The sequence below is a fragment of the Bos mutus genome, chromosome X (assembly GCF_027580195.1).
Source record: "Bos mutus isolate GX-2022 chromosome X, NWIPB_WYAK_1.1, whole genome shotgun sequence".
Lineage (NCBI taxonomy): Eukaryota > Metazoa > Chordata > Mammalia > Artiodactyla > Bovidae > Bos > Bos mutus.
In genome coordinates, this window is record NC_091646.1 from 84,689,381 (window position 1) to 84,703,882 (window position 14,502).

General features: G+C 42.4%; 1 protein-coding gene across 12 annotated transcripts in view; it reads left to right on the top strand.

Annotated features, from left to right (window-relative positions):
- The window catches only part of ARHGEF9 (Cdc42 guanine nucleotide exchange factor 9), a 554,493-nt gene that overhangs the window by 225,903 nt on the left and 314,088 nt on the right, over positions 1–14,502 (top strand). For 5 of the 12 annotated variants that reach the window (XM_070366260.1, XM_070366265.1, XM_070366259.1 and 2 more), the window contains one exon: positions 10,908–11,064. The exons of 2 other annotated variants lie outside the window; for them this stretch is intronic. In XM_070366260.1, coding sequence (XP_070222361.1) covers positions 10,908–11,064 — 157 coding nt within the window. The remainder of the gene's footprint in view (positions 1–10,907; positions 11,065–14,502) is intronic. 5 more of the 12 variants (XM_070366262.1, XM_070366269.1, XM_070366270.1 and 2 more) reach the window with 2 other exon arrangements.

Below are 14,502 nucleotides of genomic sequence, written 5' to 3' on the forward strand. Positions count from 1 at the left end.
ATGTGGTCGCTAAGAGTCGGACACGACTGAGTGACTTCACTTTGACTTTTCACTTTCATGCATTGGAGGAGGAAATGGCAACCCACTCCAGTGTTCTTGCCTGGAGAATCCCATGGACAGAGGAGCCTGGTGGACTACCATCTATGGTGTTGCACAGAGTCGGACACAACTCAAGCAACTTAGCAGCAGCAGCAGCATGCAGAGTACATCATGAGAAACGCTGGACTGGAAGAAACAGAAGCTGGAATCAAGATTGCCGGGAGAAATATCAATAACCTCAGATATGCACATGACACCACCCTTATGGCACAAAATGAAGAGGAACTAAAAAGCCTCTTGATGAAAGTGAAAGAGGAGAGTGAAAATGCTGGCTTAAAGCTCAACATTCAGAAAACGAAGATCATGGCATCCGGTCCCATCACTTCATGGGAAATAGATGGGGAAACAGTGGAAACAGTGTCAGACTCCAAAATCACTGCAGATGGTGATTGTAGCCATGAAACTAAAAGATGCTTACTCCTTGGAAGGAAAGTTATGACCAACCTAGACAGAATATTAAAAAACAGACATTACTTTGCCAACAAAGGTCTGTCTAGTCAAGGCTATGGTTTTTCCAGTGGTCATGTATGGATGTGAGAATTGGATTGTGAAGAAAGCTGAGTGCCGAAGAATTGATGCTTTTGAACTGTGGTGTTGGAGAAGACTCTTGAGAGTCCCTTGGACTGCAAGATCCAACCAGTCCATTCTGAAGGAGATCAGCCCTGGGATTTCTCTGGAAGGAATGATGCTAAAGCTGAAACTCCTGTACTTTGGCCACCTCATGCGAAGAGTTGACTCATTGGAAAAGACTCTGATGCTGGGAGGGATTGGGGGCAGGAGGAGAATGGGACAACAGAGGATGAGATGGCTGGATGGCATCACTGACTCGATCGATGTGAGTCTGGGTGAACTCTGGGAGTTGGTGATGGACACAGAGGCCTGGGTGCTGCGATTCATGGGGTCGCAAAGAGTCCGACACGACTGAGCGACTGAACTGAACTGAAGCATGAGCTAGGAGGCAAGGAAATATTAATCCCTGGAGTCTTCATAGAGAGCATGTCGCTGCTGATACCTTGATTTCAAACTTCCAGCCACCAGAGCTGTGAGAAGAAATTCTGATTGTTTAAGACACTCAGTTTGTGGTGATTTGTCATGGCAGCCCTATAAAATGTATGCTCCTCCAGCTAGAGTTCTGGCCCCAGGTACAGCCTGGAAAGAGATCTAATTAGGCTAATTAATATGGAGGTCTGTTTTCATCCTCACAGAGAATGATGAACCCCTTCTGCAAAATGATATTGAAATTAGTGGACTGTCAGTAATTGTGACCAGAGAAGTGAAGATGTTCAGATCATATAAAGAGGATTTAGGGGCAAGTATCTCCAAAATCTTACTGTAGAATTTGACTTCATGCTCTGTAGGTATCTCCCCCTCCCTTTATCCAAAATCAAAAGAATTAAGTGATGTAGTCCCTTCCATTTCTGGGGCTCAGTGTTTTTTTTTTTTTTTTTTTTTCCATCTGTTTAATGAGAGAGTTTGATTGTATGACCATAAGAGGCTTTCCAGCTCTAACAATTTATGGATCTAGGAGGCAGAGTTAGGATTAAGGAGAATTATAAAAAGCAAGCTTGTGACCATGTCTAAGGATTCATACAGATTTAGTACAGTAACTTGTACCTTCTACTGCTTTATTTTCAGAACTACCCAGTGGCTTTTGTTGTGCCTAAGAATGAACTGACTTTGATAACTTGTCTCAGCCCTTGGAAACTGGGTTACCAATTTGGCACAGAACCTTACCTGTATTGACCTAAAACAAATAGACTGCCAGATATTTCTCCAGCAAAGATGGGTTTCTTGGAACGCCACAAAGAAATACAATTCATGGTGTGCAACTTTGGCAGGCCATGTGCATGTCCTTGCACAGAAAAGGAAGGAGAACACTTTTATACAGGAGAAAAGAAATTTGGGAAGGCTATGGTAAACAAAGAGTCCATGGCTTTTCATTGGCTGAGTCCTTGCCAGGAAAGAATATGAGTCTTTCCTCTTCTTTTTTAGTTTTGCTATTTTTTCCAAACCAAACTTGGCCCACTTACCTGATGGGCAGCAAAGCCAATCTACTGGCACTAGGTTGTGGGGAAGGAAAGTGCTACATCAATTTTCTCTCCCTTGGTTCTTATTTTGTCATAGCAAAGAATTGAAATGACAGACCAGGATAGCTTTGGGAGGCAAGGTTTATTGAAAAAGCAGTACACTCTCAAGACATGAGAGCAGGCCAAACCCTGAAGGAGTGGTCCCGTTCAATTCTGGCTTTCATTTTTATATCCTTTGTTCCCTCCCCTGGGTGGTTCAGTTCAGTTCAGTCGCTCAGTCATGTCCGACTCTTTGCGACCCCATGAATCGCAGCACTCCAGGCCTCCCTGTCCATCACCAACTCTTGGAGTTCACTCAGACTCATGTCCATCAAGTCATTGATGCCATCCAGCCATCTCATCCTCTGTCATCCCCTTCTCCTCCTGCCCCCAATCCCTCCCAGCATCAGAGTCTTTTCCAATGAGTCAACTCTTCGCATGAGGTGGCCAATGTACTGGAGTTTCAGCTTTAGCGTCATTCCTTCCAAAGAAATCCCAGGGCTGATCTCCAGAATGGGCTGGTTAAATCTCCTTGCAGTCCAAGGGACTCTCAAGAGTCTTCTCCAACACCACAGTTCAAAAGCATCAATTCTTCAGTGCTAAGCCTTCTTCACAGTCCAACTCTCACATCCATACATGACCACAGGAAAAACCATAGCCTTGACTAGACGGACCTTTGTTGGCAAAGTAATGTCTCTGCTTTTGAATATGCTATCCAGGTTGGTCATAACTTTCCTTCCAAGGAGTAAGCGTCTTTTAATTTCATGGCTGCAGTCACCATCTGCAGTGATTTTGGAGTCTGACACTGTTTCCACTGTTTCCCCATCTATTTCCCATGAAGTGATGGGACTGGATGCCATGATCTTCGTTTTCTGAATGTTGAGCTTTAAGCCCACTTTTTCACTCTCCACTTTCACTTTCATGAAGAGGCTTTTTAGTTCCTCTTCACTTTCTGCCGTAAGGGTGATGTCATGTATATCTGAGGTTATTGATATTTCTCCCAGCAATCTTGATTCCAGCTTGTGCTTCTTCCAGTCCAGTGTTTCTCATGATGTACTCTGCATATAAGTTAAATAAGCAGGGTGACAATATACAGCCTTGACTTACTCCTTTTCCTATTTGGAACCAGTCTGTTGTTCCATGTCCAGTTCTAACTGTTGCTTCCTGGCCTGCATACAGATTTCTCAAGAGGCAGGTCAGATGGTCTGGTACTCCCATCTCTTTCAGAATTTTCCACAGTTGATTGTGATCCACACAGTCAAAGGCTTTGGCATACTCAATAAAGCAGAAATATATGTTTTTCTGGAACTCTCTTGCTTTTTCCATGATCCAGCGGATGTTGGCGATTTGATCTCTGGTTCCTCTGCCTTTTCTAAAACCAGCTTGAACATCAGGAAGTTCATGGTTCATGTATTGCTGAAGCCTGGCTTGGAGAATTTTGAGCATTACTTTATTAGCATGTGAGATGAGTGCAATTGTGTGGTAGTTTGAGCATTCTTTGGCATTGCCTTTCTTTGGGATTGGAGTGAAAACTGACCTTTTCCAGTCCTGTGGCCACTGCTGAGTTTTCCAAATTTGCTGGCATATTGAGTGCGGCACTTTCACAGCATCATCTTTCAGGATTTGGAGTAGCTCAACTGGAATTCCATCACTGCCACTAGCTTTGTTCATAGTGATGCTTTCTAAGGCCCACTTGACTTCACATTCCAGGATCTCTGGCTCTAGGTGAGTGAACACACCATCGTGATTATCTGGGTCATGAAGATCTTTTTTTGTACAGTTCTTCTGTGTATTCTTGCCACCTCTTCTTAATATCTTCTGCTTCTGTTAGGTCAAACCATTTCTGTCCTTTATCAAGCTCATCTTTGCATGAAATGTTCCCTTGGTATCTCTAATTTTCTTGAAGAGATCTCTAGTCTTTCCCATTCTCTTGTTTTCCTCTATTTCTTTGAATTGATCACTGAGGAAGGCTTTCTTATCTCTTCTTGCTATTCTTTGGAACTTTGCATTCACATGCTTATATCTTTCCTTTTCTCCTCTGCGTTTCACTTCTCTTCTTTTCACAGCTATTTGTAAGGCCTCCCCAGGCAGCCATTTTGCTTTTTTGCATTTCTTTTCCATGGGGATGGTCTTGATCCCTGTCTCCTGTACAATGTCACAAACCTCCGTCCATAGTTCATCAGGCACTCTATCTATCAGATCTAGGCCCTTAAATCTATTTCTCACTTCCACTGTATAATCATAAGGGATTTGATTTAGGTCATACCTGAATGGTCTAGTGGTTTTCCCTACTTTCTTCAATTTAAATCTGAATTTGGTAATAAGGAGTTCATGATATGAGCCACAGTCAGCTCCTGGTCTTGTTTTTGTTGACTGTATGGAGCTTCTCCATCTTTGGCTGCAAATCATATAATCAATCTGATTTCAGTGTTGACCATCTGGTGATGTCCATGTGTAGAGTCTTCTCTTGTGTTGTTGGAAGAGGGTCTTTGCTATGACCAGTGCATTTTCTTGGCAAAACTCTCTTAGTCTTTGCCCTGCTTAATTCCGTATTCCAAGGCCAAATTTGCCTGTTACTCCAGGTGTTCTTGACTTCCTACTTTTGCATTCCAGTCCCCTATAAGAAAAGGACATCTTTTTTGTGTGTTAGTTCTAAAAGGTCTTGGAGGTCTTCATAGAACCGTTCAACTTCAGCTTCTTCAGCATTCCTGCTTGGGTCATAGACTTGGATTACTGTGATATTGAGTGGTTTGCCTTGGAAATGAACAGGGATAATTCTGTCATTTTTGAGATTGAACCCAAGTACTGCATTTCAGACTCTTTTGTTGACCATGATGGCTACTCCATTTCTTCTGAGGGATTCCTGTCTGCTTTAGTAGATATAATGGTCATCTGAGTTAAATTCACCCATTCCAGTCAATTTGAATTTGCTGATTCCTAGAATGTCAACATTCACTCTTGCCACCTCTTGTTTGACGACTTCCAATTTGCCTTGATTCATGGACCTGACATTCCAGGTTCCTATGCAATATTTCTCTTTACAGTATCGGACCTTGCTTCTATCACCAGTCACATCCACAGGTGGGTATAGTTTTTGCTTGGCTCCATCCCTTCCTTCTTTCTGGAGTTATTTCTCCACTGATCTCTAGTAGCATATTGGGCACCTACTGACCTAGAGTGTTCCTCTTTCAGTATCCTATCATTTTGCCTTTTCATACTGTTTATGGGGTTCTCAAGGCAAGAATCTTAAAGTGGTTTTCCATTCCCTTCTCCAGTGGACCACATTCTGTCAAAACCTGAGTGGTACCTGGGGCTTAAATGCTTGTGCCTTATGAAAATGAGGCATGAGCCTGAGACCAAACAGAGAAGCGGATGTGCCAGGCATATTTTCCCAGCAGAAGTCTTCAATGAGTTTCACAGTTCTCCTTTTTTGATTTTTATTTTGTTCACACTCTGTGTGTGTGTGATCTCCTAGTCATCACTTTGTCTGACTGCAATTTTGGAACCTTTTCTTCCTAATCTAACTGCCTAACACGCCCCCCTCAAGAGATGGGAGGCCCAGTTCTTTAGGAGTAGGGACACCAAGATCTCTCTGACTACTTCCTGCTGAACTGGGGTGGCAAGGGGTGTTGAGCCTCTCCCTTTTGCTATTCTTAGGCCTTGGGGTCCTCAGGGTCTGGATAACAGTGTCTATCTAAGGGCAAGTGGTAGATACCATCAGTATTTATCTGTAGTTCTGTGTATCCCCTCTGAAGCATTATGGCATTTTGTAATTCGGTTACCTGGGCAGAAACAAAATGGGTTAAACAATTAATAATGCATGGAGCAACCATGAGCAGAATTAGTATGGTGACAACAGTGATCAGCAGAGGCAGTAGCCAACACCAAATCCCTCCTCTCCAAGAAAAGATCCCAAAGAGGGACTGGAGCCAATCTGGAGGTGCCCCTGCTCAATCATTAAGATCTTAGGTGATTTATATGATCTTTTTTTTTTTTTTTTTTGAACTTTTTGAGAACTGAAAAGCTTTCTTCAATTTTGATTGAGGTGTTAACTCCAAAACAGCAGGTCTCATTCAGAATGGCACAGGTTTCTCCTTGTTCTGCATTCAAAAGATCTATAGCCTGCCTATTTTGGAGTACCACCCCTTCCAAGCTGTCAATAGACTTGTTGAACCTCTAGAGCTGATACTGTGGCTTCCCATCCCTGTTGCATCATTATTGAAATATTAAGCACTGCCCTTGTGAGGAGGGTGATCCCCACAAACCAAAGAGCCCTGTAGCTATAGAATATCCTATCTCCAGTCTTTCCAAGATGGGATTATCACTAATGTATGTGCCTCCTCAACTGGATGGTATATGGTAAGAGGGGAGGTCGCATAAGTGTTGATATGTGACTTCTTTTATTGCCTGTATTGTGCAGATCCTATACCATTTGGTCAGGAGAATAAAGTATAGAGATCTTTGACATAAGAAATGATATCCCATTCCTACAAGGGAAATTCCCACCTAATGGGGGCTGACCTAGGTTGTTAGATTTAGCCCTAGTTGGGTGAATCTGTTCCCTGTGCATCGGATGGAGGCCTGTGCTTGATGGTGATACCCCCATTTTATATACTGTGTCACTATTGAGGGTGATGTTTGGCATGAGGGATGTGTTCGCATTAGTTGACAAATGGTGTTTCAGAAGGTGAGTGAAATAATATTATGAGGGTGTGCATGGACTGGTTAGTGTAGCATGGCCTTATTTCTCATGTATTTCCACAATCTTGGTCAGGGTTTCAGAGATTTGTTCCCCATATATTCCCCAGATCCTCCCCCAATCTCAACTCAGATAGATGTATATAATTGTATGTGGGCATCTGCGAACCAGGCTCCATTATTATTGTTAGGGAAGTTATTGGTTATTGTAGGTCTAATAGCCATACACTGTGCCACTTGTTTTCCAATTTTGGGGAAGAAGGTTCCATTTCCAGCCCCAAGGATTGGTGGCTAGAATTTCACATCATGTAATTCTTTCTGAAGTGTGTCCTGGGAAGCTTTTAGCTTTAGCATATTTGAGTCTAGCAACCCAGAGTTGAGAGGAGTTCAGTAGCTCCATAGTCCAGTTACAATGGGAGGATGAGTTAAGTGCCCCAGTGAAGAGATCACTAGGAATCTTTATGAGTGGTTTTCCATCTCACCAAGGGTAACTCACAAAGCATTTGGGCATGATGCCAGACATTATTTCAACTTCCCTGATCTTTAAGATATTTTTTCCTTCTGAGTTAACTCATTTAGGTTTTGCAGAATTGAGAGTGGAACTTAGCCAATTTCCACTGACTTGTGTTAGGTTGGCAAAGGGTACAGTAATGGCCAATAGAGAGCACTCAAGCAAGTTACCATTGGCACAATTTTGTTTTTTATGGCCAGATCAGGGCACACCCAACAGTTAGACTTGTTCCGGCATTTGGTGACCTTGGTGATGGCCAGTCTTAAAGGATGTATCTATGAATAGCCTAAGCCAGACAGACAAGAAAGAGGTGCCACATCATGGTGTGTAGGGCATGAGGCTTAGACAAGAAAGAGGTGCCATATCATGGTGTGTAGGGCATGAGGCTTATGGGATCTGAGTATAGCAAATATGGAAAGAGTTTCCCTGGGAAAAGCAAATCAAGAGGGTAATTGTAATAAAGTATAAGCAGAGCAGTAGGCTTAACCTGAGAAATTCAGTTTCCTGAATATTCATCTGAATAGCACTAATCTGTAGTCTTGAATAGATATCAGAGGTCTCCCAAGGGTTCGCAGGTGTACTGAGCATCCTCTTTTTCCTTCCACAGCTTGACTCGAGAGTGGTGAATCTAGGAGTTATGTCCTGGTACCTTGACTGTAGGAGTAAAAAAGTAGGGTATGGGACCTTCCATGTAGGCTGAAATTGAGACCCTGGAGATTCATCTTTCTGAACTTTGATTAGCACCTGGGTCCCAAGAGCATACAAAGGTGACTATTTGAGCTCCATTGAGTCTTGATTATTTGCCCATAAGCACATCTCTCACTGAAATTGCCCACTAGTCATAGCATAGGAACAAAGAGCTTGGGATTCTGGGTCTAGAAGGAGGTCATTTACATAGACAAAGTGTCTTCCATATAATGTCTCACAGAGGCTGAGACTGACTTGTTCTCTAGGTGCAATGCAAGTGCTAAGGAGAACTAAAGGTAGGCCTTTCTCTACCCCAAAGAGGTCTCTTGGATTCTTTCTTATTGCTATTTTAAAAAATTGGTTGGCTCTCTCTACTTTTCCTGAGGACTGAGGTCTCCAGGGACAGTGTAGATAATAGTTTATACATAGAGCTTATTTTTTTGTTTGTTTTTATTTATTTTAAAAATTTATTTAATTGGAGGCTAATTACTTTACAAAATTGTAGTGGTTTTTGCCATACATTGACATGAATCAGCCATGGGTGTACATGTGTTCCCCATCTTGAACCCCCCTCCCACCTCCCTTCCCATCCCATCCCTCAGGTCATCCCAGTGTGCCAGCCCTGGGGACCCTGTCTCAATGCATCAAACCTGGACTGGCGATCTATTTCACATACGATAATATACACGTTTCAATGCTATTCTCTCAAATCATCCCACACTTGCCTTCTCCCACAGAGTCCAAAAGTCTGTTCTTTACATCTGTGTCTCATTTGCTGTCTTGCATGTAGGGTCATTGTTACCATCTTTCTAAATTCCATATATATGCATTAATATACTGTTGCAGTACCCGGGCTTCTCATTGCAGTGGCTTCTCCTGCTGCAGAACACGGGCTCTAGGGTGCCTGGGCTTCAGTAGTTGTGGCACATGGGCTCAGTAGTTGTGGTTCCTAGGCTCTAGAGCATAGGCTCAATAGTTATAGTTCACAGGCTTAGTTGCTCCATGGCATGTGGGATCTTCCCAGACCAGCGATTGGTAACTCGGATGGTAAATAATCTGCCTGCAATGCAGGAGATCCTTGGCTGGGATCCCAGGGATTTGATCCCTGGGTGGAGAAGATCCCCTAGAGAAGGGAATGGCAACCCACTCCAATATTCTTGCCTGGAGAATCTCCTGGATAGAGGAGCCTGGTGGGCTATAGTCCATAGGGTTGCAAAGAGTTAGATATGACTGAGCGACTAACAGTTTCACTTCACTTGATAGGAGAGGACTCTTCTTCTTGTTGGGCTCTGCTATCATTACAGGTCCTAAGAGCTCCCCGTTTTGATCTCTGGAATTTATTTATTTTAATTTTTTCTTTTAACTTTTAATTTTGTATTAGAGTATAGTCAATGTTGCAATAATTTCTGGTGAATAGCAAAGAGACTCAGCCATACATATACATGTAGCCATTCTCCCCCAAACTCCCCTCCCATACAGGATGTCTAATGAGGTGGATGAACCTAGAGCCTATTATACAAAGTGAAGTAAGTCAGAAAGAGAAAGACAAATACTGTATATTAATGCATATATGGACTTTATTTAATTGAAGTTTTTATTAGGTTTTTACACTTGTTCCATCCAAATTGTTAACTTCTCTCCACATCCAGTCCTCTTAGGGATGAATAGTACAGGTGGAAGAAACCTGTAATATGTTCATGTGACTTAGGAATATTGAGGAGGAACTTTAAGAATGTCAGCTCAAGGAACTATTTATCTTTTCTGGTCTGTAGTCAGATAGACCTAGAAAATCCCATGAACGGAGGAGCCTGGTAGGCTGCAGTCCATGGGGTCGCTAGAGTCGGACACGACTGAGCGACTTCACTTTCACTTTTCACTTTCATGAGTTGGAGAAGGAAATGCCAACCCACTCCAGTGTTCTTGCCTGGAAAATCCCAGGGACGGGAAGCCTGGTGGGCTGCCGTCTATGGGTTGCACAGAGTCGGACACGACTGAAGCGACTTAGCAGCAGCAGCAGCAGCAGTTAGATAGACCTACAATTCAGTAGTTGTGAGACCGTGGGCAACTCATTTATTTTTTCTGACCCTTGGTTTCCTTATTGTAAAATGGGCTACTAGCTACCTTATGGAGTAGTTATGAAGACTGAATGAGACAATATGCATAAACATAGTAGGGTATCTAATACATAATACTGTGCTATACAGTTATTTCACAGATGTTACTTACTTCCCTCTTTTTCCACTTGGAGGTCAGGATTTTGGAAAAGAAAGAAGGATTGGGATTTAAAACAGATGGTTATGTTGATATCAAAGGAGAGGACTTGGTCTTAGCTAAAATATGCTTCTGGCAAGAGAAAGTTTCTCTCTTTCAATCATTGTCTCTCACTCTCTCATTCTCATTTTTGTGCTTTATATGCATTATCTCATTTTTGAATCTTAATTCTACAAGTTAGGTGTTATCACAATCCCTTTTATGTAGATGAAGAAACTGAGACTTAGATAAATTAACTTGCTCCAGGCCTCACATTGAGTAAAGGTTAAAGTTTATAGCAGGTGCAGAATCCTCACTTCCTCCATCTTAATACTAACCAAACACACACAAAATGCTTAAGAAAGAGTAAACATATAGATGCTATTTTCTTTAAATAAGTTAATTTTCCTTTTCAACACTCCTTGATGTCTTTTAAGCTCTTTGTAGTTTGATCTTTGATCACATTTATTGATAATACATAGTGACCCTGCCTGAATTTGGAGGCTGGATCAGATGATATTTCAGATTGGAAGTTCTTCTGTTTAAGCAAAGTGTTGGCCCACACCCCAACCCCATGAGTAACTGATCCTGAACAGTTTTCTTTGCAGACTTTCTTTCCCCCAGCTGAACCATCACCAAGGACTGCACCACTCAAAATCCTTCTGGAAAAATGCCATTCTCTGTCTATCTCACAGAGCATCCCCATGGAGCTGGATCAAGTGGGTTGGAGGAGATCCAGGAAGCTTTGCACAGGTATGGCTTTTATGCCCTTTTTTTCTTGAGGTGGGATATGCTTGGCAGGCCTCATGCACAGACAGATTGTGTTGACATTATCCTACTTCTGTGACAACCCTTCCCCCACCCCCACCCCCCCGCCCCGCCCAGTTCCCTAGTTCCCAAGTCCCTCATTGGCACTTGAAAATTCACATTAGCAATGACAAGGTATAGATTTTTCCCTCTCCATGCTCTTCTTTTTCTTATTTGGGGCCTTTAATATCAATACACTCAAATATCTTGCTAAAGCCTTCTTTTCCCCTCAAGGCCCTCTGTACCCAGTACCTTCCAGGTCTCATAAACTCTAGTTCCCCCTCTTCACCATTTTCATAGTACTCCTATATACACCTTCCTCCTGGCCTCAAATGGACCAGTCCCATTGTTCCCATCTCCCATGGTGTCATTCTAGCCCTGTCTCTTTTGCATCTTGCTTAAACTTACTCTCTGTGGGTCCCAGGTCATCCCGTGTTTTGCTGACCACTGACCATGGAAAGCCCCTCAAGGCTCAAGGCAACTTCATTTACCTCACTCAAAACACAGAGATTTCCCCCAAGCAAAACCAGTTACCTCCTAGAGCTTCAGGGTATATCCTTCCTAACTCAGGCCACTGACCCTGCCTGCTAGACTGTTGTCACTTGCAAGTAAAGCTCCATCTTTTGGTACAAATGGGAGAATCCATGCTCTCTTACCCATTGGCCTTAGACCACACCCTAACAGTCTCCTAGCAGACCCCACCACCAGTCATTTTACAGCAATATAATTTGCATGAATACTAAGGATACACAAGATTTCATAACATTCCTTTCCAAAGTTTTCTATAGTGTTACAAGCTCTGGGAACCTTGATCCTACTTCTCTGTGAGCCAAAGATTCCCTCAATCCCAAAGGATCTGTAGCTGCTCTGAACTGGCCACATCTTTTTTATCTTCACTTCATGTGTGGAGAACATGTGGGATGCTTTGACTTGGAGCTTATTTCCAACCCTGTGATTCCTTGCCAGAATTCTGTGAAGTTAGGAGCCAAAGAAATTGCAAGCTTGGGTCTTTTGTAGCATCATCTCCCTCAGAAATCCCCAGAAGCCAGCAAGGTGGTGAAAGGAAAGAGTGAAGAATTCTGAACGGAGATAATCCTTCACTGTCAAAATTAGGAGGGTCCTTATAGGTTTCTCAGTCCTCTTGATCTATGAATGGGGAAATAGGCTGATACAGGGAAAGGGACCTGTTCAAGGTCATAATCAGTTCATAACAGAGTTAAGACAGGACTTCAACCTCCTAACTTTCAACATGTCAGAATGTGATTTTACTACAGTTCTAGAACAAAGTCTTAAACATTGGAATTACAAGCTTTGATTACTTTCAAGCTCATCTGTACTGGAATAATAAGTCACCTCCTTCCCCTTAAAGAAGATGGCAAGTGGGACACAAATCAAGTCATCAAAGTGGCAGCAGATGCCTACCATAATTTCTAAGTCCTCTGCCTGAGAATAAGGCATGCTCTCATAATCCCCTGGGAGATTAGGCCAGGGGTATAAAGCAGGGGATATGGTCAGAGCTGTTTCCTTCCTCTCTCCCTCTTAGAAAATGAGCCCAACCCCTTAGCAATTCAGAAGCTTTTTAGCAGCTGCTCCACTCCACTGCCGATTGCATCAGAGTGCCCCACCCCCACCATGCTCCTGACTGCTAACAGCAAATAGCAATCACTCAGGGAGAGTCTGGCAAATTCAGGATTAATAGCTACCTTGAGGACTGTTATGGGCTTATTTATAAGCTATGGGTGGGAAAATGTACCCCTGAGTTTGGCACTTTCACCTTAGGGATATAAGTGGCTCCCATGTTTTCAAGGTCCCAAACAGACACTTGGGTTAAAAATATCCCTAGGAAGGAGGATGATATCAGGATCCCATTTGGGAAGTCTGTTTCAGCTCCTCTTACAACCCTGACTGTGATAGCAATGAGATCCAAGGATCCCATTCCCACTATGTTTAGTACCTGTTTTACTTCCATATTGCTCAAGGCCTGAAGGACTTCAGTTTTTTTTAGTGCTCAGTCTCTGTCCTTACATGTTTCTCTATAAACACTACCAGTTCCTTCCTCTTGGCTTCTAATCAGGAGTTTCCTAAGGCAGACTATTATAGTGGAAAGAATCAGCTTTGAAGTTGAACAGACCCAGGTTCAAATTACTATTCCACCACATTGTGCAAGTTGCATAACCTCTTTGCACCTCAGTTTCACCATCTGAGGAATGAGATGCTGGATAACATCTGACTTATGGGATCATTGTGAAGAATGAGTGAAACAGAATCTATGAACATTCCTGCCACAGTTTCTGGCTTGCAGGGTGCTCAGTGATGGCAGTTTTCTTCTTCCCACTGCTCTCTACCAGTTCTGAATACCCAAGGACTTACCCCACATACACACTAACAGACATTACTATGGGGCCCAATCTGAATTTGCTACTTCCTCTGATTGTTCATTCATTTTCTCATTCACTCAACACATATTTATTGAACAAAACTAGAAAGTCAATGGAGTTTGCTCTCCAATAGCCTGTTGTGCTGGAAGGAGCAAAAATTTTGAAATCAGACATACCTGGATTTGACTCTTGGCTCTGTCACTTATTAGCTATGTGATGTGGAATAAATCACTTTACTACTTTGAGACTTAGTTTTCTTATCTGTAATGTTAGGGTAATAATTTGAACTTCACAAGCTCAAAGCAGATAGCAAACATAAAAGTGCTTTATAAGCTCTGAGGTGCTATACAACTAGATGGGAATGATAGTAATAGTAATAACAATAAACAAGTTAAGAAATAAGAGTTATGTCTTATACCTATCCAGGCCCTTACATAGTTGAATATATATATATATATATATATAAAAATATATAACACATATAATATAACACTCAGGTGTTAGAAGACCTGAGTTCTCTTACAGGTTTTCTCTTTTTTTAAAAAAAAAAAAAAATATATATATATATATAAAATCAATTATATTATGATAATATTGTGTGTGTATATATATATGGCAATATTGGAAGTCGAGATTTACTTTCTAAATGAAGTATTGAAAAAGTGGAAGTGTTAGTCGCTTAGACATGTTAGACTCTTTGTAACCCCATCAACTGTAGCCTGCTAGGTTCCTCTATCCATGAAATTCTCCAGGCAAGAACACTGGAGTGGGTTGCCATTCCTTTCTCCAAGGGATCTTCCTGACCCAGGGATTGAACCAGGGTCTCCTGTATTGGAGGTAGATTCTTTACCATCTGGGCCACCAGGGAAGCCCAAATGAAGTGTATGTGTGTGGCGGGGCGGGGGCGGGGGGATGCTTCCTACTTGAAAGGGCCAGAATTCCAGAGCAGACCCTATGCAAGCATTACCCTTATGCATATCACCCCACATATTTGCTGAGCTATGCT